At 45.4% G+C, this 23,434-nt stretch overlaps 1 protein-coding gene across 1 annotated transcript in view; it reads right to left on the bottom strand.

The window, feature by feature from the left end:
* The window catches only part of CLSTN2 (calsyntenin 2), an 840,356-nt gene extending 821,325 nt beyond the window's left edge, over positions 1-19,031 (bottom strand). Inside the window, exon 1 of the mRNA XM_090056008.1 lies at positions 18,667-19,031. Coding sequence (XP_089912134.1) covers positions 18,667-18,736 — 70 coding nt within the window. The 5' untranslated portion in view covers positions 18,737-19,031. The remainder of the gene's footprint in view (positions 1-18,666) is intronic.
* Positions 19,032-23,434: the final 4,403 nt, after the last annotated feature.

Below are 23,434 nucleotides of genomic sequence, written 5' to 3'. Positions count from 1 at the left end.
CATATATTTCCAACTGTGCACATGCAAATAACCCAGAATAACCAATTAAGAATTTTTACCATGGAATATTTCCCTGTATGGCCTCACTTATTCTGCACTGAAGTGCCTTTATGTGCTCTAATTTCATTTACTTCTAAAGCAGATTATGTTTGTAACAGGGAGCCAAGTCTCAGTCCCTGCTACAGGTCTGAGCAGAGCAGAAGCTGCACACAAGACCTTCCAGTCCCTGGAGCCAAGCCACAACGCACTATGGCTAGAAGACTCACCTAAGACTCACCTGGGAAGAGCAGGCAGACAGGTCTGTCTGGTGGTACAGGGAAAGGGTCCCAGGAATGACGGGAAACCCCCCCACAATGGGGAAAGACTCAAGTCATGGCTACTCCAGGCAGCCATATTAGATGACTGGGAGTGAACCTGGAAGTAGCGCCTGTGCCAGAGCTATGGCCTCTAGTGCACGCGAGAGAAGAAACTGACAGTGATTGGACCGTGCTGGGCCCAGGCGATATAAGGATGGGGAGGAAGAGACTTTGATTCTGTTACACAAATTGCCAATTGCTCAAATCACAAGCAAAACCTTATTTCATAAATTTCATTAGGGCTGGAAGGGACCTCAGAAGATCATCGTGTCCAGTCCCCTGCCCAAAGGGCAGGAAGTCAGTTGAGGTCATAGGATCCCAGCAAGATAGTTTCATAGTTGGTAGGGTCAGAAGGGACCTGAGCAGATCATCAAGTCCAACCCCCTGCTGTGGCAGGAAAAGGTACTGAGTCAAATGACCCTGGCCAAGTGTTCATCTAGCCTTCTTTTAAAGACTCCCCAGGTAGGAGCCAGCACCGCTTCTCTTGGAAGTTGGTTCCAGATCTTAGCTGCCCTGACAGTGCAGTAGTGCCTCCAAATGTCTAGCCTGAATCTACCCTCCACTAGCTTGTGTCTGTTGTTTCTAGTCATTCCTGGGAGTGCTCTGGGGAACAGGAACTCCCCAATGCCTGCTGATCCCCTCTGACTAGTCTGTAACAGGCCACTAGATCCCCCCTCAGCCTTCTCTTGTGGAGACTGAATAGGTTCAGGTCCCATAGCCTCTCCTCATAGGGCCTGCCCTGCTGACTCCTGATCATTCCGGTGGCCCTCCTCTGGACCCTCTCCATGCTGTCCACATACCTCCTGAAGTGCGGCACCCAGAACTGGATGCAGTACTCCAGTTGTGGCCTGACCAGTGTCGCATAGAGGGGGAGGATCACCTCCTTGGACCTGCTCGAGATACATCTCTGGATGCATGACAAGATATGGTTGGCCTTCCTGACCGCATCACCACCTTGTTGGCCCATGTTCATTGTGGCATCAGTGATGACTCCTAGGTCCTTTTCTGCCTCTGCACCGATGAGAATGGAGTTCTCCAGCCTGTAGGTATGCTGCTGGTTCTTCCTCCCCAGGTGCAGTACCCTGCACTTGTCAGTGTTGAACCCTATCCTGTTCCCATCAGCCCACCCCTGTAACCTGTCTAGATCTGACTGCAGCCTATTCCTTCCTTCTAGCTTGCCCACTTCTTCCCACATCTTAGTGTCCTCTGCAAATTTGAACAGGGTGCTTTCTACCCCCTCATCCAAGTCGCTGACGAAGATGTTGAACAGTACAGCCCCTAGCACCAAGACCTGCGGAACCCCACTGCCCACATCCCTCCAGGTCAAATAAGACCCATCCACTACCACTGTCTGGGTGCAGCCCACCAGCTACTTAATGACTCATCTGACTGTGTAGGCATCAACACCACGGTCTCCTAGTTTTTTTCTGAGAATCTTATTTTTCATAAGATAAGCATCCAATTTACTCTTGAAGGTGTTCAAGAGTAGGTGCTTGAACCATCCCCAATGGCAGGCTGTTCCAGCCTTGAGGGCTCAGGCAGTAAAGAAATTCTTCCTTATGTCCAGCCTGAAATGGTCTTGCAGTAGTTTATGACCATTCGACCTTGTCATCCCTTAGGGCGCTCTGGTGAACAAGCGCTCCCCCAAATACTGGTGGTAACCCCCGATAAACTTGTAGGTGGCCATCAGATCACCCCTGAGCCTGCGCTTTTCCAGGCTAAAGAGCCCCATGGCTCTCAGCCTGTCGTCGTAAGGTCTGTTTTCCTGACCTTTGATCATGCGCGTGGCTCTTCTCTGGACTCTCTCAAGCTTCTCCCCATCCTTTTTGAATTGTGGAGCCCAAAACCAGACGCAGTACTCCAGCTGCAGCCTCACCAAGACCGAGTACAATGGGAGAATGATGTCCCGGGATTTGCTTGAGAAGCATCTATGGATTCAAGCCAGCATTTTGGTTGCTTTACTAGCCGCAGCATCACATTGCAGGCTCATGTTCTTCTTATGGTCATTGATGACTCCCAAGTCTCTTTCTTCCGTAGTGCTAGCCAGCATAGCACTACCAAGCCTGTAAGGATGCTGCAGGCTTTTCCTCCCAAGGTAGAGAACCTTGCATTTTTCAGGTTAAACACCATCAGGTTCTCGTCCGCCCATTTGTTGAGCCTGTGCAGGTCAGCCTGGATCACCCGCCTGTCTTCTGGCGTGGATGCTTTGCCCCAAAGTTTAGTGTCATCGGCGAACTTGGCCAGTCCGCTTCTGACTTCAGTGTCCACATCATTAATGAAGATGTTGAACAACATGGGTCCAAGGACAGAGCCTTGTGGGACCCCACTGGTCACAGGACACCATGATGATTGACTACCGTCAATTACTACCCTCTGGGTCTGACCACGGAGCCAATTTCCCCAGCCAAAGGATCGTGGTGGACCCAAGGCCACAATTGGCCAGTTTCACCAAGAGGTGGTCATGGGATACCAGATCGAAGGCTCTTTTGAAGTCAAGATATATGACATCAATCTCTTCTCCCTTGTCCAGGTGATAGGTCACTTGGTCATAGAAGGAAATGAGATTCATGGAGGCACTGGGGTGCTCTGTGCCTGAGAATGAGGTAAGGCGAGCTGCCAATCACCGGGGCAGCCCAGCTGCCGGTTGCTGGGGCAACCAGGCAGGTCAGGTGGCCAGAAGGGGGCAGGGTCGGGCCTTTATAAACAGCCCAGGCCAGAGCCTGACTAGCAGTTCTCTTCTGACTGCCGCAGGAGCAGGAGCTCTGCGGCTGAGCTGAGCGGCCTGAGTTAGGAGTTGCAGCCTTACCACGCTGACTGGCTGCGATGATGCTGGGGACAAGAACGCCCTAAAGGGGGGTAGGCTTGAGAGCCTTGGTGGGGCTCAGTGTTTATGTTATGAGCAGGAGGCTCTGTGTTTTATGTTGAAGCCAGGTGGCTTGCGTTGTGTTACAGTTACCCTGGAGGACCGGGTGAGGCTGTAGGGGTGTAAGGAGGCCTCACAGGGATTCCCCAGCAGCTTGGGGGTTCCTGGTGCCCATTAGGGGCACAGTGCCACAGCAGGCACAGCATAAGGAGTGCCAGGAGGGCGCTTGCTGAGTAGGGGTTGTAGCCCCAGCTGCGAGAGGCGCGGCACAGGCCCCAGAGTGGGGCGGCGGGAACAAGAGGCGCGGCACAGGCCCCAGAGTGGGGCGGCGGGCACGAGAGGCACGGCACAGGCCCCAGAGTGGGGCCGCGGGCACGAGAGGCGCGGCACAGGCCCCAGAGTGGAGTGGCGGGCACGAGAGGTGCGGCACAGGCCCCAGAGTGGGGCGGCGGGCACGAGAGGTGCGGCACAGGCCCCAGAGTGGGGCAGACTCAGATTGATAAAGACCCAGTAGGGTCGGGGAGGCCAGGTAAGGCTTCGGCCACCTGAGCCCAACCCGGTATTCTTGGCAAAGACCCAGTAGGGTCGGGGAGGCCAGGTAAGGCTCTGGCCGCCTGAGCCCAACCCAGGATTCTTGCAAAGACCCAGCAGGGTCGGGGAGGCCAGGTAAGGCTCCGGCTGCCTGAGCCCAATTCGATATTTATCAGTGGCAGGACATCGGAGTTAATAGTAGGTCGAGGAAGACGTGCCAGGCCCAGGGGCGCCGGTAACAGGGCAGCGGCTACGTGCCAGGCCCAGGGGCACCGGTAACAGGGCGGCCGAGATGAGCCAGGCCCAGGGTTGCCGGTAGTAGCCGGACAGCGGCGAGACAGGCCCGGGGCACCAGTAGCAGGCCGGTGGGTAGGAGCCCGGCCCAGGGGGCGCTAGGTGAGTGACGAGCCCAGGGTGCCAGAGGGAGAGCACCTGAGGGGCAGGGGACCGTACAACGTCCCACGGAACAGCTGCAAGGCTTGGGGCGTGCTAAAGGGGAGGTTTGGAGGCACGCATACCCCTTAAGGAAGGGGCACACAGAGGCACCCCATTTGGAGTAGGGGCAAGAACACACATACCGTTCACTAGGGGAACGAAGGTAGCCTCCCATTTAACCTATTAAACAGCAAAGTCGTGGCGGGTGAGGATTCGAGGGTGCCTAGTCCACCCTAACGTGATGGTAGTGGGGCGCTAGGGAGTTCACGGCCGCTCCTAAGCCCCACTCCCTCACATCAAGCAAGCCCTACTCGCAACAACCTGTGCTGGCTATCTCTCAGGATGTTGGCATTGGCCAGTCCATTAAGGATGGCCTCTTTAATAAACTTTTCTAATACCTTCACTTCTTAGGGTATATACAACTTGAATTTTTATCTCTCTCTGACTCTTTTGTCCTTGAAACTGTCCCTCTGATAATGTCAGTAACACCAACTTACTAAGTGGCTGTGGGCATATCAGATACATTTTGACACTCCATAAATTCTTAACAAGCTTCCAAACATACATGAACCCCATGTCTTCCCACTTGCTTATTCAAGCACTGTATTTTCTAAGTATCAAGAGAGGTGCTCCGCTCTGGAAAGGAACGTGGCACCAATGTGATACCACTGTCAAAAGTTGTGTGCACATGTGTGTAAAGCCTTCTCTCAAAAGGCAGTATTATAAAGACTGACCATCTAAAATTATATTTTGTTGCACCTGTATCCTAACAAATACTGCATGTCACCTTCTGAACAGGAACAAATTTAACCAAGCATGTGTGCATTAGTTGTGTGTTAAGTGTAGGATTTACAATCTGGAAATGGACACAGCAGAGCATCCTGATCTGCTGTGCTTATTGCTTAAGGGTACATGTCACCACTAATTTGACTCACAGCTAGACAGTTTAAGGTGAATTTTGGCATCTTTTGAATCCAAGTTAAGATTTTAAAGAAGGAAGTGAAGCATATTACAAACAGATCTTTGTTGTATTGGTGTAGCATACACACAAGCAAAAACCCAGAGATCTGTCCAAACAGCAGTTCTGGCAGGCTGAACAGGCTTAAGAGGGGGAAAAAAACAACCCACAGGGAACTGTTCACTGGAAGCTTCTTATATGCGTTCTTAATCTTTCTGGTCAGTAGTGCCCTGTATAATGGGGTAGACCCTTGGCTGATATAAAATAGCACAGGTCCACTGAAGTCAATGGAATAATGCTAATTTATGCCAACTGTGGATCTATTTGTTCTAATTACATGTTTTTAAATCTGACCATGAAAGTTCTTCTATACTTAATGTATACTTCAGAAAACTGAACTGAAAAAAAATTATTTTTCAAATATCTGGAAATGTGCCAAAAAGTAACTGGAAAAATTATTCAATGATATTGGTATAATATTATTAATCGTTTACTCAAAGTGTCATTTTGCATGCACTTAAGTTTTTATACTGAGAACTAAAGTTTAGATTTTAGTTTTGTGAATAGACAATAGCTCTGTGTAGTAGAACACCTATTTTAATGTGCAAATCAATTAATATTTGATTGGAAAAACAATCAGCATCAAAACCTTCCAGTGAAAATAGTCTAACCTACAAGTTGGCAATTTGTTAAATCAAAAGAGAATTTTTCACCACTGACGTTGCCCAAAATAAGCTTTGAACTGTTACCATTAAACTATAATACCCAAAACAATTTGTCTGCCTAAGACTACCTATCTTTAACTGCAGTAAACAATGAAACAATTGTTCTCTGAGGTTTACATTTTTTATACACCCATTTGTTCTGTTTAAATTGGTTTTAAGGAAGAAAACCATTAAATAAAGCCTAACCACATGACCATGTGGTTTTCTTTTTCCTGACACCAAATCTACAGTGTGAGACTGTTCGATCTCAGACAGAACTTATGAACCACTTGGATAATACAGACTTTCTAAAACACACAGCATAAGTCATGCTGCTTTTAGTCTCTAGATCTCAGTTTACAATAAGAGTGTTCCAGATTATGTTAAGCAAGACCAAGGTCCATTTCTTCTTCCGAGAATGGCAACAATGGCAAAGATGTTGTTCTTCAACTTTAGTTATGATGTATTTTAAGTCTGTCCTTTAGCAAAAAATGTACTTTAAATAAAGCTTGCCATGCAACTGCCTTATAAATATTACTGCGTAGAGATCTAGTGCATTCTGTCCTATGGCAGTAAACTTGGAGGAATAAAAATGCCAGAACCAACATTTTGTGTTAATCACCCCTTCATTCTCTTCTTTATGGTCTTAACAATATTTTAACTTTGTTCTGCCTGTCCATATTTGGTAGCCATTCCTTAGGTGACAAAAAGCAAATTCTGAACAACAGTCTGAACCCTTGGAACTTATATTGAACAGTATTTTATACCCCAATATAACTAAGGGTTACAGAATTGCAGCCCAAATATAAATCATACTTTACATCATTTCCCCAAATGGAACCAGATTTTCAACATTAATTTATATACTAAAGAAAAAAGCATTCACATTCACAAAAAATCATAATATTTTTAAAATTTTTAAGTTTAGGATTCATTTCCCCTCCAGTTTTTAAGTATGCCAGTTACTTTTTCAGTCTGCATTTGAAACAAAAATAGCAAGAATCTTTTTCTATTATTTTTTTAACGTCAAAATTTCTATATAAAGTCTCATTCCAAAAACTAAAATTTTAGAAAAGAAACACTAAATATCACAAGGCTTGTGATGAAAGCCATTAGAAATGGCAATGCCATAAATTCCTTTTAAACTTATTATGGTCTTCCCACAAACATAAGCCTGATATTTACATTATATTGCAATTTTCTTGAAATAGGAGAGAGAAGTGCCACTTCATTTTAATTACCCTAATGATATTTATACAATAGCAACATTTAGAGAGATGAAGTGTTACTCGTATAGACCATTTTTTTTTAAAAAGCCCACAAACATTATGTTTATCCTACATCCATGATTTTAGGTCAGTAGTCTGATTAAAGGAGAAAAAAATCAGTTTGACAATATGTACATAATTGAGATTTTATGAAATTACAGTGCTGCTATTTTATTACCATTCTGAGAATGCTTAACTAGCAACAGAAAGGAACTGAGGGAAAACAGTAGCAAAAGTAGCTACTTCAGGTAAGCTGGGTTAACTTGTCAAAAATGTTTTCAAGGTCTACACTTTAACCTATCAGATAGCTACCAGGGTCAACACTTCATTTAATTTTCTCAAATTAGATGGGAACTAGCTTCGGAAAGGCAAAAACAACAGAAAAAATGAACTGTTCCCACAGGTCTCAACTGCCTTCTGACTATATCGGGCAACCCGATAGCAAAGCATGGTAAACCTGTACTACAACACCAAAAGGGGAGAATGTGGCTGTCCTTGCAAGGTGCTGCACATACAAGGGTGAACACACCTCAAACAGAACGCTTCTGGCACATACACAGTGCTGAAGTAAGGTCAGTTACATACATTTTGGGGAGCTGTAGTAGCCCGTGCATGTATGCTATGCCTCACCAAGGCATTCCATAGTACAATCAGTAAGCAGAGTAGACATGTACAGAGTCACACTGGGGCCAGTGCAAAAAGGGTAAATTCTGACCTGCTGGACTCACAGCAGGTCAGAATTTACAATAGCATAAAAAGCTTTGCAACGATGGAAGAATTGTTTTGTTCTTGCATAGAGAAATATAACTACATGTAAATCCTGGTCCCACTGAAGTTAATGGCAAAACTCCTATTGATTTTAATAGGCGCTTGTACCTATTGAAGGGGGTTTAATCCGCAAGGTTGTGATAGGGGTTTAATCCGCAAGGTTGCATTCTATGCCCCCTAAATTGAAACGGGGGATTTAATTAAAATTCACCATTTCACATTTTCTATCAGGTTACAGCAAGAAGCCCAATCCTTTTTTTGTTTTGTTTTTTTGTTGAGGCCTGCCAGCAGCCAAGGGGTGAGCTGCCGGCAAGCCAAGCAGCCCAAGGGGCGGAGGGGGCCCCAGTCCTTCCCTCCATAGTGGTGGTGACCCACCAAGGCCACCTGGGCAAGCTGCCAGCAGGCCAGGTGCTGCCCCAGCCAGCTTGGGGTCAGGGAAGAGTTGGATCAGGCCAGGTCCTACCTTCAAGCTGGGGCAGTACCCAGCCCACTAGCAGCCCCCCCAGGTGGCCCTGGGGCCCACCAGCAGCTCACTCCCGGCCATGGCAGAGGTGGGCAGATTCCACCAAAAAAAGGATCAGGCCCCTCACTACTTCTGCCTTGAGCTAGGCCTGCTGAAGGCAGAAGCAGCGAGGGGCCCAAACCTCACAGCTGCAATGCATCTTTGCAAACTAAACTCCATCCAGATGTAGTTTAGTTTGCAATGATGCAAAGTCATTTTTAAAAAAACCCAAAACTCTTGAACATGTGTGATGGGCTAGCTGGTAATTATTTGGCTCAGGGGTTTTGAAAGTGCAAAAGATGATTGGAGGGCTTGGGATTCCTTTCTTCCCCAGTCAGGCCCCAGAGACTCACCCTCCATGTCCCCTGATTGGCCCCTTGGGTCACCTGAAGGGGATTAAAATGAGCAGCGAGGCTGACTCAAAAAAGACCAGCAAGGGACCACGAGGAAGATGTTTCAAAGAGCTGACAAGAACTGGGCCAGCAGGGCAGGAGCAGTTGCCTCAGAAGAACCTGAAGGAGTGGGACCTGCAAGCAGCAGTTGGACCCTCAGCAGCATCGCATGTGGCTGGCAAGAGAGGCTCCCTCGCTAGGCTCCAAGATACCTCTACGAGAGGCTGCAGCCAGCAGGAGAGGCTCCCCAGCTCCAGCAAGAGGCCAGGCAGCTCAATGTGAGTCAGCCTCCTGGAAGGTCAAAACCCCTAGCAGCTTGGAGCAGAGTTTCTGCCTGATATGTGGGAGATCTGAGTTCAGGTCCCAGCTGAGATGAATTGGGGTGAGTGAAGTGACAGGGAGAAATTCTTGTTGCAGTGGAAAGGGATCCTTGTGTCTCCCCTCTTTTTCCCCCTCCAGGTACCTAGGCCCTATATTTCTTGTTATTTGACATTTTGTATTTTGCACATTTTATATTTCACCAACCAGTATTGTTTGTTCTGCTGTTTGTGTTTTATATTTTGTTATGCCTGTCTTTCATCAACTGGATAAATATGTGTATGGTTTTAAGTGCCTAACCTTTATTGAATCCTGCCCCCTTGGGGCATTGTAGTGTTATGTTCCCACTACAGTTTTTTCTCATTAAAAGGTATATGGTTAAGTCCCCATTAGTAGTCTGGCTCTGCTCTATAGGGGAAGGAGGGTCCCTATACCTCCTGCCATGCTTGTGCACCTGATCTGATCCCTTCAGTTGGGGAGGGGGTACATCTTGGAGTACAACCCAGGATACACATGTAAAGTGTGACATTATTAAGCCAGACAAAGTGACATTTTTGTCATGTGCACAAGCACCCTCTGTGGCTAGGATTTCACCCATAAATACCAAACACCAAGAACCCATATAAAATAGTAACACTAATTCCTAGGCATCTACATGGCCACACTGGGCCACCCTTAGCAGTCATTGTACAGACAAAGGTGATGAACATATATTGAAACTGAACAGATTAATTACACCCAGCTAATAAATTTAATTTAGAATCTATGTTGGCAAGATAATAGACTGGATCCTGTTACAGAGTCTAAGAGCTGTAAGGGACACATTTGCTCAGCTAGCCATGCATGCAACTTGCCCCTCAGCTGGAATATCCAAAGAATGATCTGATTTAAGGGGAACAAAAATAAAAATGAACCCATCTTGCACATGTTCCCCTACCTACACAGTCCTGGCACCTCAAATAGCACCTAGGGACCTTGCTAAACAGAAGAGGCAGGGACTGGGATTTGGCTCTATAGAAAGGGAGTGTTTTGGATCTCATGGATTACTTTAGAAAGACAGAACTTCTGTGGGTAGGAATTTGAAGGCAGCCAAAGGATATTAGGAATCTGAATCCCATTAAAAAAAACTCATTAGAATTTAGGAGTTTAGTTCCTTTGGGCTCTTTTAAAAATTCTTGCTATTGAGAACTGTGGATAGCAAAACCAAAAATGAAACTGTCTAGCTTTTAAAATACTAAACTTATTAAGAATCTGTCTATGGTTTTGTTTCTGATATCTCAATTTTTGACGGTTTATATATCTTCTGCAACTTTTTCCTTATGTTGACAACAGCAAGCAACATTTAACCATGTATGCATAATTCACTAATATACACAGAAAAAACGCATCTACTTACAGCCAATTCCCCCTGAACAAAGCATGAGACGTCTATTTTTACATGTATCTTCTTCAAGCAGCAACATCTCCATTTTTATTTCTTAGTTAGGGGCTGGCCTCTAACTAGAAAATGTACAATTTGAAAGAGGAGAAAACTTCATAACCAAGTAGTATACAGGCCTTTGATGCCACACAATGAAATGCACTAGGTTCTCTCCGCCGGGGTTTAGTTATTATCATGTTTAAATGAAATGATTAACAAAAAATGAAAACAAAAACACAAGCCTTCCAAATGAAATTACCCAACAGTTTAGAGGATACAGTATTACCTGACTAGAATTTACCAAGATTTAAACAGCACTAAAAGAATACTTGCAGTTTCATGCTTTCAGTTGAAAAGACTACTCCAAAGGAAAAAAAAGAACTACAGCTAAACATATCCTCTGAATCCACAATTCTCATCCAAGTATTTTTGTACAAGAATTTACACACAAATTAATGAGATTTGCACAATGCATTTTGAGGTACACAATGTATTTTGAGTTTTTTGTTCAGATTTAAGCCATTTCTTACACACACAATTACAGGTAGATATGTGTATAAATAATATAAAAATACCTACTATGCATCTATATATGATGCTGTGTTTTGGTGCAGAAAGTAACAGGAAGCCCAGAGAGACATATGAGGATACAGTTGCAAAGATAAGCGTTTGATTTATTTCTTGCATCTTAAAATGTGACAGACAGGTAAATGTACTTTTGTTTAGAGCAATATACACACCATTGACTCTCTTAAAGGCCTGATATCAGTCTACTTCAATACGTTTTGAATGTCTTCCAGACCAATTCCATCTCTTAATTTGAAGACACATTTGTATTTCTTAATTTAAATAATCACAACAAAGTAATATAGAAAAACTGAATGAGATCCAACTGTAAATGAGATCCCACATTTCTTTTTTTTTCTGTTTTCATATTAATCTTGTCTTTTTTCCACTAGGTACTAACGTTTATCTTTTTCCTTTCATCTTTATTATGTTTTTTCTTATTTGTCTCCCATTTTCCACATGCTCTGGTTTAGTGTTCTCCTGAAAGACTAATTCACAGCTCAGCTATTTTTAACCCCAGCAACCAGACAGACTATCTTTTTTTCTCCCTCATCACATCCATTACAGGATTTGTCACCAGCATCATTATGGTATTTATTGTCCTTTCCTATGTTTTATGGGTATTCCAGGTTTGTAGAAAAAAAGCCATCTTCAAGTTCTCAAATGACCTGGACATTTTTCAACTCAAAAGAGAACCTTTGTCAGGATACTCCAGTGTGCACTAGGCCAAGCAGGTTACTTTACCTTCATTGACTACAGGTTTTATAGTTCCTAAGGGTTTCTAACTAGCTGAAAAAGCAGTGAGGCTAGTGTCAAATATCTGTCTGGTAATCTGTACTCATGCCTATTGTGGCATCTCCTCTCCTAGCCCTACATCACTGTCTTCTATACTGACCTTTCATGGTAATCTGAATTTCATGCTGAGCATGAAGGCTGACAAACTTTATCATATCTTCCAAACATAAACTTCCTGATCTCTATTACTGTCCCCTGAAGTCTCCAGCTGGAATTGCTCAGAATTCTTGCTTGGTGTTTGTAAGGATTTGTTTGTTTTTGTTTTGGGGGAAACCAATTGTTAAATGAATTGCGCGACATTACATTTTATGAAAAATATTGTGTAGATTAGTAATCTCTTATTTACCACAGCTACCAGAAGGACTTTGTGACCAGGGGAGTAACACATGATCCTAGCAACTTGTACACATTGCAGAAACATTTTATTTTTTCACTTTCTTATTATCTGTAAGGCATGGAGAAGTTTCCACATTTAACATGTACCAGACTAAAGGGGGCCAACCTTATTGGCAGGTATGACACAAATAAGCCAGCACCTTTCCTGAGTGCCATTTCAAACCCCTTCTGCTGCCTGATCTGCTGCTCTGCTTTCTGCTTCCTTCCCCAAGGCCAGCCTCAGGGAAAATGGCACCCTGGGTAAATTTGTATTTTGGTGCCCTTTCTTTGTGTTTAAGTATATAGTAGTATTAGCAAAATTTTCAGAACTAAAGCCCCGGGGAAGCTGCTGAGCTGAATCAGGAGCCTTGTTTCCCCAGGGGCAGGCACTACTGCTGCTGTGCGGAAACAAGGTGGACGGACTGGAGTGGCACCATCCTCCCTGCACATGCCCAACCTGGTTCCTTCTCAGGAGAGACTGGAAGCAGGGGGTAGGCTGGGCTGGGCACCACTCCTCCTGCCAGAGGCGGGGATCGGCTAGGGTGGGGTGGGTACAGAGCATGGCTGAGAGTGCAGGCTGCTCACACGTGTGTGCATATGTGTGGCACTCCCCTGACCATGGCATCCTGGGAGGTCGTACACATTGCCCACACATAAGATCAGCCCCGTCCTTCCCTATACTCTCTACCTGATCTGCTACTCAGCATTCTGTTTCCTGCCTTCAGCTCCCTACCCAATCTACTCTGTATTCTGCTTACATGCTACACAGTGGCCCCCCTTGTACTAGCTATTCTACTCAGCTGCTCTGTGGGTACATCTACACATGCATTAATGCACTTTTCCTATGTGCATTAAATGTAGTACTTCTGATGTGAGATACTAAATAAATGCGCATTAGGCAGCCCTACTGAGCAGTACCAAAAGCATGTTTTTAAAGTGATGTTTAATGTGTAGTAGCCTATTTTACTGCACATTAACATAATTGCATGTTTTTTTACATGACACTTTAATGCACAGTAAAATAGGCTACTGCACATTAAAGCACATGTGTAGATGTGCCCTGTGTGTACTAAGCACACTATATTTGCCTTTTTCTTCACCATATCCCTTTTGTATCTCATTAAAGCAAAGAAAGAAAACCAATTAAAAGCAAGTAAAATAGGATGGAGATTAGAATGCAAGAGACACGGAATGTAGAGTTTAACAAATAGGGCAAAGAGAAGGGCTCTTGAAAGCTGGGATAAGACTTTTACAAATATCTTACCAAATACTCTATCACCACCTAACATAGAAAAAAAATGCATGAGACAACTTTACTGCCCTCATTGGGATGAACGGAACTAATGTCAGATGTTCTTTCTGGTATTCAATAACACCATGAATCTTCTTTCTGAGAACACTGAAGCAGTCATTGGATATGTTCTTACCATAGGACCAAGCTATAATTACAGGGAACGAATTTTCACACTCTGCTTTCATTTTAGTATCTAAAGGTTGTGAAGAAGGACTGAACCATCAATATATTTTTCCAGTTAAGTATTTTTCCCTGATAGTAAACAACTAAAACATGGTGACAATAGCTCTCAACTTCAGGCTTTCCTATCTAGTAGGGACTAATCTTTAAAAATGTAAGCAAGCAGATTGTAGCCATCCTGCCATGGTACTAGGGTGACATTTGGAGACAAGACCCACCCAGCTACAAACATCTCCATGAGTTCCCATGAGGATAGCCACTTTGAAAGAGACAAGTGATGATTCATTGCCCCATCTATACTGACTACCTAATGGCTCCTGCATTCTCCATGCATGTATTTGAAGTGCACAGACAGCCTTGGATGAAAGCACCAAGTGGCAGGTCTCAGTTTTGGTGATATTCCAGGGAACAGAGTAGGAGTGGAATGGATGCAAAATATGGCAACTATTTAATACAACCAGGACATGCAGCATCAATTCTAGCTAGGCTCAAAGAAATCAACTAAATACTATGATTCTCCTAAACAATACAAGTAGCATCAAATACCGTTTTTAGTTTTCTGAAAGTTCTGATTCTGCAATCATGCAGTTTTATAAACCTGGTGCTTGTAGGAGTTGACTTTTGAGAATCTTTTTCATAATTGACTCCAAGACGAACATGGGCCGGCAGTGTGGGGAGGCAGTCAGGAAGGCCAATCGTATCTTGTCATGCAGCCACAGATGCATCTCAAGCAGGCCCAAAGAGGTGATCCTCCCCCTCTATGTGGCACTGGCCAGGCCGCAACTGGAGTACTGCATCCAGTTCTGGGCACCGCACTTCAAGAGGGATGTGGACAGCATGGAGAGGGTCCAGAGGAGGGCCACTCGCATGATCAGGGGACAGCAGGGCAGGCCCTATGAGGACAGGCTATGGGACCTGAACCTGTTCAGCCTCCAAAAGAGAAGGCTGAGGGGGGATCTAGTGGCCTGTTATAAACTAGTCAGGGGGGATCAGCAGGCACTGGGGGAGTCACTGTTCCCCCGAGCACTGCCAGGAGTGACCAGGAATAACGGTCACAAGCTGGCAGAGGGTAGGTTTAGGCTAGATATCAGGAGGCGCTACTTCACGGTCAGGGCGGCTAGGGTCTGGAACCAACTTCCAAGAGAGGTGGTCCTGGCTCCTACCCTGGGGGTTTTTAAGAGGAGGTTGGATGAACATCTTGCTGGGGTCATTTGACCCCAGTATTGTTTCCTGCCATGGCGGGGGGTCAGACTAGATGATCTGCTCAGGTCCCTTCCGACCCTAGAAACTATGAAACTATCTCAAAGTGCTTCAGACCTTTACCGGTGAGGAAGCTGAGGCAGTGTTTGTTAACTTTACCGGTGACAAAGTGTTTAAGTGATCATCCAAGGTCCCATGGCAAGCTGGCAGCAGCATCAAAAGTAGATTAATAGGCTACTTGACTCGAAATCTTTGTTTCTAATAAAGGTATCCATGCTGTCTGTAATGTTTTGTATACGGGAATCAAAGAGCTGCTTCTATTCTACATAGGTAAGAACACTTTGAACTTACTTGGAGAGTGTCAGACTAATATCTAGGATACTAAAACAATTTAAAATACAGCTTCAAATTCATCATGTTAATATATTGTGTAGATCTTATTGACTAATTTAGAAATTGGGATCTTCCCATCAATTTTGCTGGAGGGTGGGGAGCGTCCAGACTTTATGTGTTTAAGTAAAATAGTCTGTGTCTCTGAGCTACTTGTTTGAATATCGCTGATAGTCACATTAGATGTATTCAGATAACAGACTTGGTAAGTGGGACCGGATGTTCTATTGATTTGGAAACATCCTATACGACTAAGGCTGCAAGTTTTGCATATGTAACTAATTTAATTTTTATCAAATATGATCCTAGTTATTCACATCACTGAAATGCCTGCTGGTGTACTTAAATTAGGATGAAAGTGATGTTTAATGCTGCTGCAAGATATCATGAGAGCTGAGCTCCAATATGCAACTAGTTAGATTCCACAAGGCATTTTGGATTTGGCAATCTTTGTTAAGCTTGGTTGAGCAGTTTAATAAACGAATATTAAAAGAGATAATAAATAATTTTAATGATCCGATTTATGTGCACATTTGTGGAGATGGAGAGAAAGGTAGGAAACTGCAAATAGATTTTCACTTGTTCCTGCTTGTGGCCATATGTGCTAGTGTAATAAGATCTGCTGGAAAATGCTATGTATGTTATACAACTGAAGGCCACATTAGGGATGAGATTCTAGGGCTTCCAGATATGATGTAGAAGTAGGTATCTTAATCTATCTACAGGAAACCTCCAAGTCCTTCAAAATGGGGTGGTGGGGGAGGAGGAAATCAAACATTTCTGTTGAAAAGTGCCATTGCACTAAAACTGAAATGTTTTATGGAAAAACATCAATTTTGATGAAAATTTTAAATCAAGAAAGCTTTTTGGGTCCAAGACAGAACATCAGGTCCAAAGAGCACAGCAAGTAAGGTCAAAGAACAGCCAGCAGCCTAGTGCGTTAAACCACTCTACTGAGAAGCAGAAAACCAAGGTCCAGCACTGTTCTATAACCAAGCAGCAAAAGGACTTGAACCTCAGGCTCCAACATCCTAGCTAAGAACCCAGGGCACTGGGCTATTACCTATACTGGATATCCTCCCTTTTGTCCCTTCATGAAGCATTTCAAAAGGTCTTGACTTCATTCCACATCAGAACAAATATCAGTTTGGAACCTCCAGGGGTTTTGTTTTGGGGGAGGGGAAGATGGTTTTGTTTTGGGATTTTTTTGCATAACAGACCCATCCTTTTCCAGGCAGCCCTACTAATGAACAACCCAAAGAGAGACTGCTGATTTCAGTGATCCTCCTCTAGTTCCCAAACTCATGTATTTTAATATAAACATCTGAGTAGTGTGACACCAAAACAGCTGAGATACAGTTACTGTTCTGAGTTTCATTTTATAGATTGCCTGTGCTAACCCCCTAGTAAGATGAACAGAATGCAAGAGGCGTACATGACATCTTACATGTGCCTCAAGTCAGAAAGCATACAGCTTCAAGATAGCAACCAACGCCAGTGTTACACTAGCAAGCTTTTTAACTAATTCTATGTATAAGTCTTTTTAGTCCCATGCAGAAATATATTGAGAAAGAAGAAAGCAACACAAGGTTCTTAGTCACACAAACACTGCTTTTCCACACTTTATTGATGGGAATGCAAGTCAGAGCTTCAGAGACAAGTATATCAGATACTAAATGTATTAGATATTAAGATATGGTAGTTTATTCTCCTATATTTTATCCTCAGCTGATGTCAAACTTTAAATCCAGAAATGCATGCAAAGCCGTAAAGGAAAATCCAAGCAATGTTAAATACCAACAAAAGTGTCATTAAAATGTCTATTTTTTATCATTAAATATTTATTTTTAAAGTTACTGCTGTACAAAAATGCTCTCTGCAGCCCTCCAGTGGTTAAATGGAAAGTAGAAGCCTTTACAAAAAGAATTCAGATGTGCCAGACTGCTGAACTACCTACCACATTTTAAAAACACACCTAAGAACGAATGAAATCTGGAATATTTACCAGAAGAAAAGATCTACAACAAGAACTGATTATCTTAAAGCACATGTTATGTAGGTAAGAGGAGGAGGATAAAATCCTCATATTAAAATACACACTCTTGTTGGTTATTATGCATCAGTGTTATTTGTCCTGAAAACATTGCATACCACGGGGACCAAGAAGCATGCACTGAATTGCAAATAGAAGTATCAAGTCCCTTACTATATGTCTGAAGGGATCTTATACTATTTCTGTGTGTTGAGAGGTTATTTTCAGGCAATCTTTTCTCCAAAAACGATTAGCTTCATATTGAACTGGGACTGACACGAGTGCAGCTCTAATACAGTCACAAAAGGCTCCCCACACTCAAATACGGTAAATTACAAGATTTCTTACAGGAAGGAAGAGAAAGCAGATTACTTTTAAGTTACATGGAAGCAAACTGAAGCGAAAGTTTTCAAAACTTCAGCTTCCCTTCACTGAGGGGCTTCCTTTATAGAGAGAGTTAGGACAGGACAGCAAGGAAAAAACCAGGTCAAGCAAAGCAATCAGATCATCTAGAGAACCAGACCACAAATGCCAAAACGGACCAGGCTTACACACAGAGATCGCCAAGGGGCAGGTCCACATGAAAAGCAAGTTACTGAAGAAATAAGCGTAAACGAACTTCCAGCAGTCCATTTTGGCAAAGAGGGGGAACAGAGACAGCCCCCGGGACGGTCCGGGGGATCCCGGGCTTCGCAGAACACGTCGCTGCCGCCCCCTTCCCTCGGGCCCTGGTCTGCTTGGCAGCCAGAGCCCTCAGCGGCCGGCCCACACGCACAGCAGGACCCCCTCTCTGCGCTAACCAGGATGTACTGGTAACGGGGACGTCCTGGGAAACACCTCCCGCCTCCGCCGCTCCATTCCCGGTCCTGCCGCGCCTCCGCCCGCAGCAAAAGAGTTGCAGTCAACAAGTTGGGCAGGGCCGGTGCCGACCCGCGGCCCCGCCAGGTGCTGAAGGCGGGCAGCACCCGCCTCCCCGCGCCACGCGGCTCTTGCTGCCGCGTCCCGCCGGGCGGGAGGCCGAGACGCGGCCCCGGCCGGTGCTTCCCGCCCGGCTGCGAGGCACCTCCGCCACATGAGTAAGCATTTCGCCGCGGGGCGGCTGATGCAGCGGCGGCCCGGCCCCGGAGTGCCCGTCCAGCCTCGCGGGCCCCGCGGCTCCCTCCTCCGGCCGCCTCAAACTTTGCCCCGGAGCGCGCGGGGCTCGGCCAGGACCGAGCGCCCCCGCCCCCGGAGGGCGCTGGCCCCGCCGCCCCGTCCCCTCCCCGCGGCCGCCGCCCCCCGCACGCGGCTGGGAAACTTCCCGGCGCGCAGCTCCCACCTTTCGCGGCGCGGAGGCTGCCGAGCGCCAGCAGCAGCAGCAGCGTCAGCCGCCAGCCCAGCCCCGGCATCCTCCCGCGGGCGGGTGGCACCGGCTCCGGCTCCGGGTCCCGCTCGCGCTGGCGCTGGCGCCGCCGGAGAATCCCCCGCGGCGGCGGCGGCGGCGGCGGCTCCTGCGGGCTCCGCCGGCCTCGCCCTCCGGCTGCCTCGCAGGGGCGGCGGCGGCGGCGGCGGGGCAGTGATGCTGCTCGGGCGGCGGCTGCCGCTGCTCAGTCATTCACAGCCTCACTGGCGGGGCCGGAGCGGCTCCGGCTTTCACCCCGGGACTGCTGCGACGTCACAGGGAGGAGAGGCATGCATATGCATGCGGGGAGAGAGCGAGAGGGAGAGGCAGGCAGGCGGGCGGGGAGAGGCCGCCCGGGGGCAGGGGCTGGAGCGCCCGCCGCGCGGGACAGCGCCCCGCCGCACCTGCCCCCTTCCCCGCTCGCGGGGGGCGGCCTCCCAACTCGGTGAGTCTATTCCGGGAGGTTTCATTACATGGCATAATGACATTAAGGACTTCACATCGGGAAGGCAAATGCACGTTACTATTACGTTTAAAAAACCTCCTGGACTTCTGTATCAATCGGTTCCGCTTTTCATGTTTGATTTAATGAATGCCCTAACATTGATCTCCCGGGTGACTTTCAGCAGGCTCCCGCAAGTTATATCTAATTCCTGGAGACTCCAAGGTGATCCTGGAGGGTTCGGGCAAGAGCGACAGGGCAACCTCGGCCCCAACGCTGGCTCCCTGCAAGGAAACACACCCAAGGAAGGGCCCTACTCTTCCTGCCTTGGCCACAACCGGGGAGTAAAGGGTCCTGTGAGGATGGGTCCTAGCCCGGGCCTTCCCGGAGCAGGAGAGGGCTGCAGGCCTCGTGGGAGCAGAGCTGATGAAGCAGAAGAGCGTGGAGGAGCAACCAGGGCTTTGGGGACTGGCAAAGCCATGTGGAAGCTCAGGAGGGGTGGAGGGAAGGGCTGGGGTCTTGTTGTGGAGGGGACCAGAGCGGTTGAAAGTTTCAGAGGGCACTTGGGGTCAAGGGGTTAATGTGGAAGCCAGAGTACAAGGGAGACTGGAGTAGGGTGTGGGATTTGGAGATGGGACAACCACAGTCCTTCAGGAAAGCCCAGTCAAGGAGGATAGGAGAAAAGGAGGCAGAAGTTAGGCTGCTTGAGAAGAGGGTGTGGTGTGTTTTGGAAAATGGAGGTGAGGAGGGCAACCACAGGGGAGAGAAGAGAAGGGACTGGGAAGAAAAGGAAAAGGTGTTTGAAGAAAGAGTGAGCAAACCTCTTTTTGGTAGAGTTTGTGGAGGTACAGAAGGATTCAGAGAAACAAGAAAGAGGTTAGGAGAGAGAGAAAGATGAAAGATGGGGTTTGAGGGAAAGGCAGGAGAATACAGAGGATAAAACAGGGTGGAAAGAGGAAATCTGGAAGAAGAGAATGGGAGATTAAGGAAAGATGGGGAAAGGGTTTACAAGAAAGACTTGGTTCTCTGCCAACCTAGGGGAGACTAGCAAAAGTGAGGAACGCAGCTGTGCTTGGAGGGAGAAAGTCAAGAGATACTGATGGGGAGCAAAAAGAGACTTGGGGCAGGTGTTTAAAATGAGAAGAGGACAAACTGGGGGAGGGGGAGAATATGATTTAGTTGAGTGAAAGAGAATAAAGACTGGATAGGAGAAGAAAAAGGTCCTTCAGCAGGAGAAAGAGACTAGGGAGGATAAATAGGTTTGCGGGTGGGGTCAAGAAGCCAGTGGAGGTAGAAAAGTATGACAGGTTTAAAGTAAATAGGAGAGTTTGGAAAAAGAAGGGAGAGGAGTGTAAGGGTAAGGAAGGACGCAGTTGAGAGGATTCTGACGGGGGGTGGGAATATGTGACAGGGCGAAATGGAAAAGACTTGGAGACAAAAAGCACCAGTCAAAGACAGCTCTTGGCAAGGCCTGGGGAATACAGGAAGAATCTAGCCAAAGAGTGGGGGCTTAGCTGCAGGGAGACATTCGGGAATGCTGAGGCCATCTATCTAAAAGAAACTAAAGGTGTAAACATAAATTAAACATCTTAAATCCCCAGGGGGATGTTCCTATTTCAGACTAAAGTGGCCTTGGATTCTGTAGCTTACTCCTCGAAGGAAGATTAAGATAAAAGTATATAAAGCCACTTTCCTCCTGAATTGTGCAGTTTAACATGCATTACCTTGCATACACTTGCATCATCACTTAGTTGATACACACTGACTTAGCTGAAAGCCCCCATGTAGCCAAAAGCCAAAGAGGCAGGAAGGAGCAATTTCATAATGTGGGGGGGGGCATCATTATAATAGTAGGGTCATTATTTGAGCGTTCATAACACCCAGAGCCCTCAGTTATGAGCGGGCTCCTTCATTATAGGCCAGAAAACAGAACTTTCACGTCCATCTACAGGCAAGAACACAGGAGAATAAAACTAGAGGTTACCTGGGGGTTGTTCATCCTCCACTTTCTGCAACTCTGTAAACAAGATTCTTTCAGTGGGGGGAACCCAAGGCTTCCCCTCCATTTGGGCACATGCCAGACAAGGGGCAAAACACAAGCCGTGGTCTATACTTTCTGCTTCAGAACCTACTGCTGATAAGGAAATGATGGAATCACAAGCTCATCATGCCATTCCACTCCTCCCCAGACAAATCTTTCCTGAGCTATTTATACAGATTGTGATGGATGTCTATTCTAGTGCTACCCTTGACTACTATAGGGAAGGTTATGGCAGCTGTTTCCCTGTAAGTTATATTATGGGGGTGGAGTTGGGGGAGAGAGGGGGAAAAATGATATTGGCAATAATATCATGTGAGAGGTAAGAGATTGGCTCTAGGGACAATTTACCTGTGTCAATATTTGGTTGTTTCTTTTTTTATTTTAAAAAAAAAGGAAAGGGGTAATAAGCCACTCCACTTCTTCTAGTGTGGAGAAAGCCTTTTGGTCCCCAAAGTGTTAACTGTAAGGCTTTCCTACAAACCTCTCATAAAACCTCTTTGGTACATATTATGAGGCTTGATCATGCTTCCTAACAGCCAATTGGGAGCATACTGCTACATATCTTGTAAAATCAGCCAAATATACTGCAGCTGCTTTTTAAAAGGTGCACTGCAGTGCTTGCCACCCATGCATTCAGCCTGAAGAAGTAAATATTAAGTGTGATGTAGAGAGGTTTACCTGAGTGTCTGTGATGTTAATGGGAACTGCATGGTAAATCTCTGCACACCTTGCTAAAAATGCACCCCCATGAGAGTATTTACAGCAGCCAGACTGACACAGACTGCAAAAGCAGTGAGGAACTGTCAAATCTATAGGTTTTATGATTCAGTACCTTAAATAATAATTTATGCTGAAAACAGAGCCAAAAATGTCTGTAATGCAAAAATTCCTCTTTGAAAAGGATTTGAATATGCTTACTCTGGGTAAATAGCATACTTTATTAATATATATGTAAATACAACACTATTGGTTTCTATAATGAACCTGCTAGTCTGTGAGAAAGTTGTAGAAAGAAATACTCTTTTTCTTTTTAACCCTTAATGTTTACCTTTATTTTGTTTTCTGTTATGGTGGTACAAAGTCTTGCCAACCAAGACCAGGATCCCACAGTACTAGGATTGTACAGTATAACAAACCTTCTTTTTAAAAGAACTCAGACTAAATAAGCAAAGCAGGCAAAAGGTGGGAGAAAAGGACAAATAACCCTATTCTATAGTTGGGGAACCGAGGGACAGACAGATTAAGTGACAAAAGAAATCTGTAACATAACTGGGAAGTGAACCCAGCCAGACCAGATGCCTTAACCACATTTTCTATTTATTTTTACATTATAGCCAATGAGTTCTATGATCTGTTGTGGCATCTCATATGCTGTTCTTCCACCAATAAGAAGCCAAGGATATTTACTGATAAGCATGCCTTTAAATAAAATATTTTAATAACTAAAATAATATGAATGGTGTGACATCAATTTTCAGATTTAATATTAATGTTATCATTAAGGGTCAGCCATGCCCATTACCTTCCACAGTTTTGCCTTGGAAGCTGTGTAAGTCCTTTACTCGCACACATTTCTAATAAGAGCATAATTTAAGGACTGTAACTTTAATTTCCATTTTATGTTTGTTTGTGGCCAGTGGTCATATTATGTAAATGTGGTATCTGATCCCAGGCCCCCAATTTCTGAAGGATTATTTCCCAGCTGAGATTCATGCAGTCACACTCCTTCCATACTCCTTCCATCTCCTGAGAAGTGCAATAACCCCCACACTGAGAACACAAACTCACTTCGGCCTGACATGTTTTATTGGCCTCGTGAAATGGAAATTATAAAACGAGGGGGAAAAGGTCATAGTCATGCATTCTCTAGGAATTACTGACATGGGTCTGACATCAGAGGCAGTCCATCAGAAAGCTCCATTTGTGTTTGGAGGTCTAAGGCTTATTTTTTGTCGTAATTTCCCCAGTGTGGATGCAAGATATCTGCTGGACAAAGGGATTTGCCTTTAGAGATATACATTCTGCTGCACAGATTCGGGTAACTCCAAGGTCACGCTCAACTATACTTTTTTCCATTCCATTATGCATTTGAATCATGATGGTTACAATTTCTTCTAATTAAAGGGACTAATGCCTAGATGAAACAATTTAGCAGCCTTTTTAGAAATAATATAAAGCACATTATATTGTCAGCACAGTTAAAAAGGCTGAGCTCCATTAAT

This window comes from Crocodylus siamensis, chromosome 6, assembly GCF_052110815.1.
Source record: "Crocodylus siamensis isolate JL-2025a chromosome 6, ASM5211081v1, whole genome shotgun sequence".
NCBI classification, from domain to species: Eukaryota; Metazoa; Chordata; order Crocodylia; family Crocodylidae; genus Crocodylus; species Crocodylus siamensis.
The sequence above is the reverse complement of the archived record's forward strand: the minus strand, read 5'-3'. Positions and strand labels throughout refer to the sequence as shown.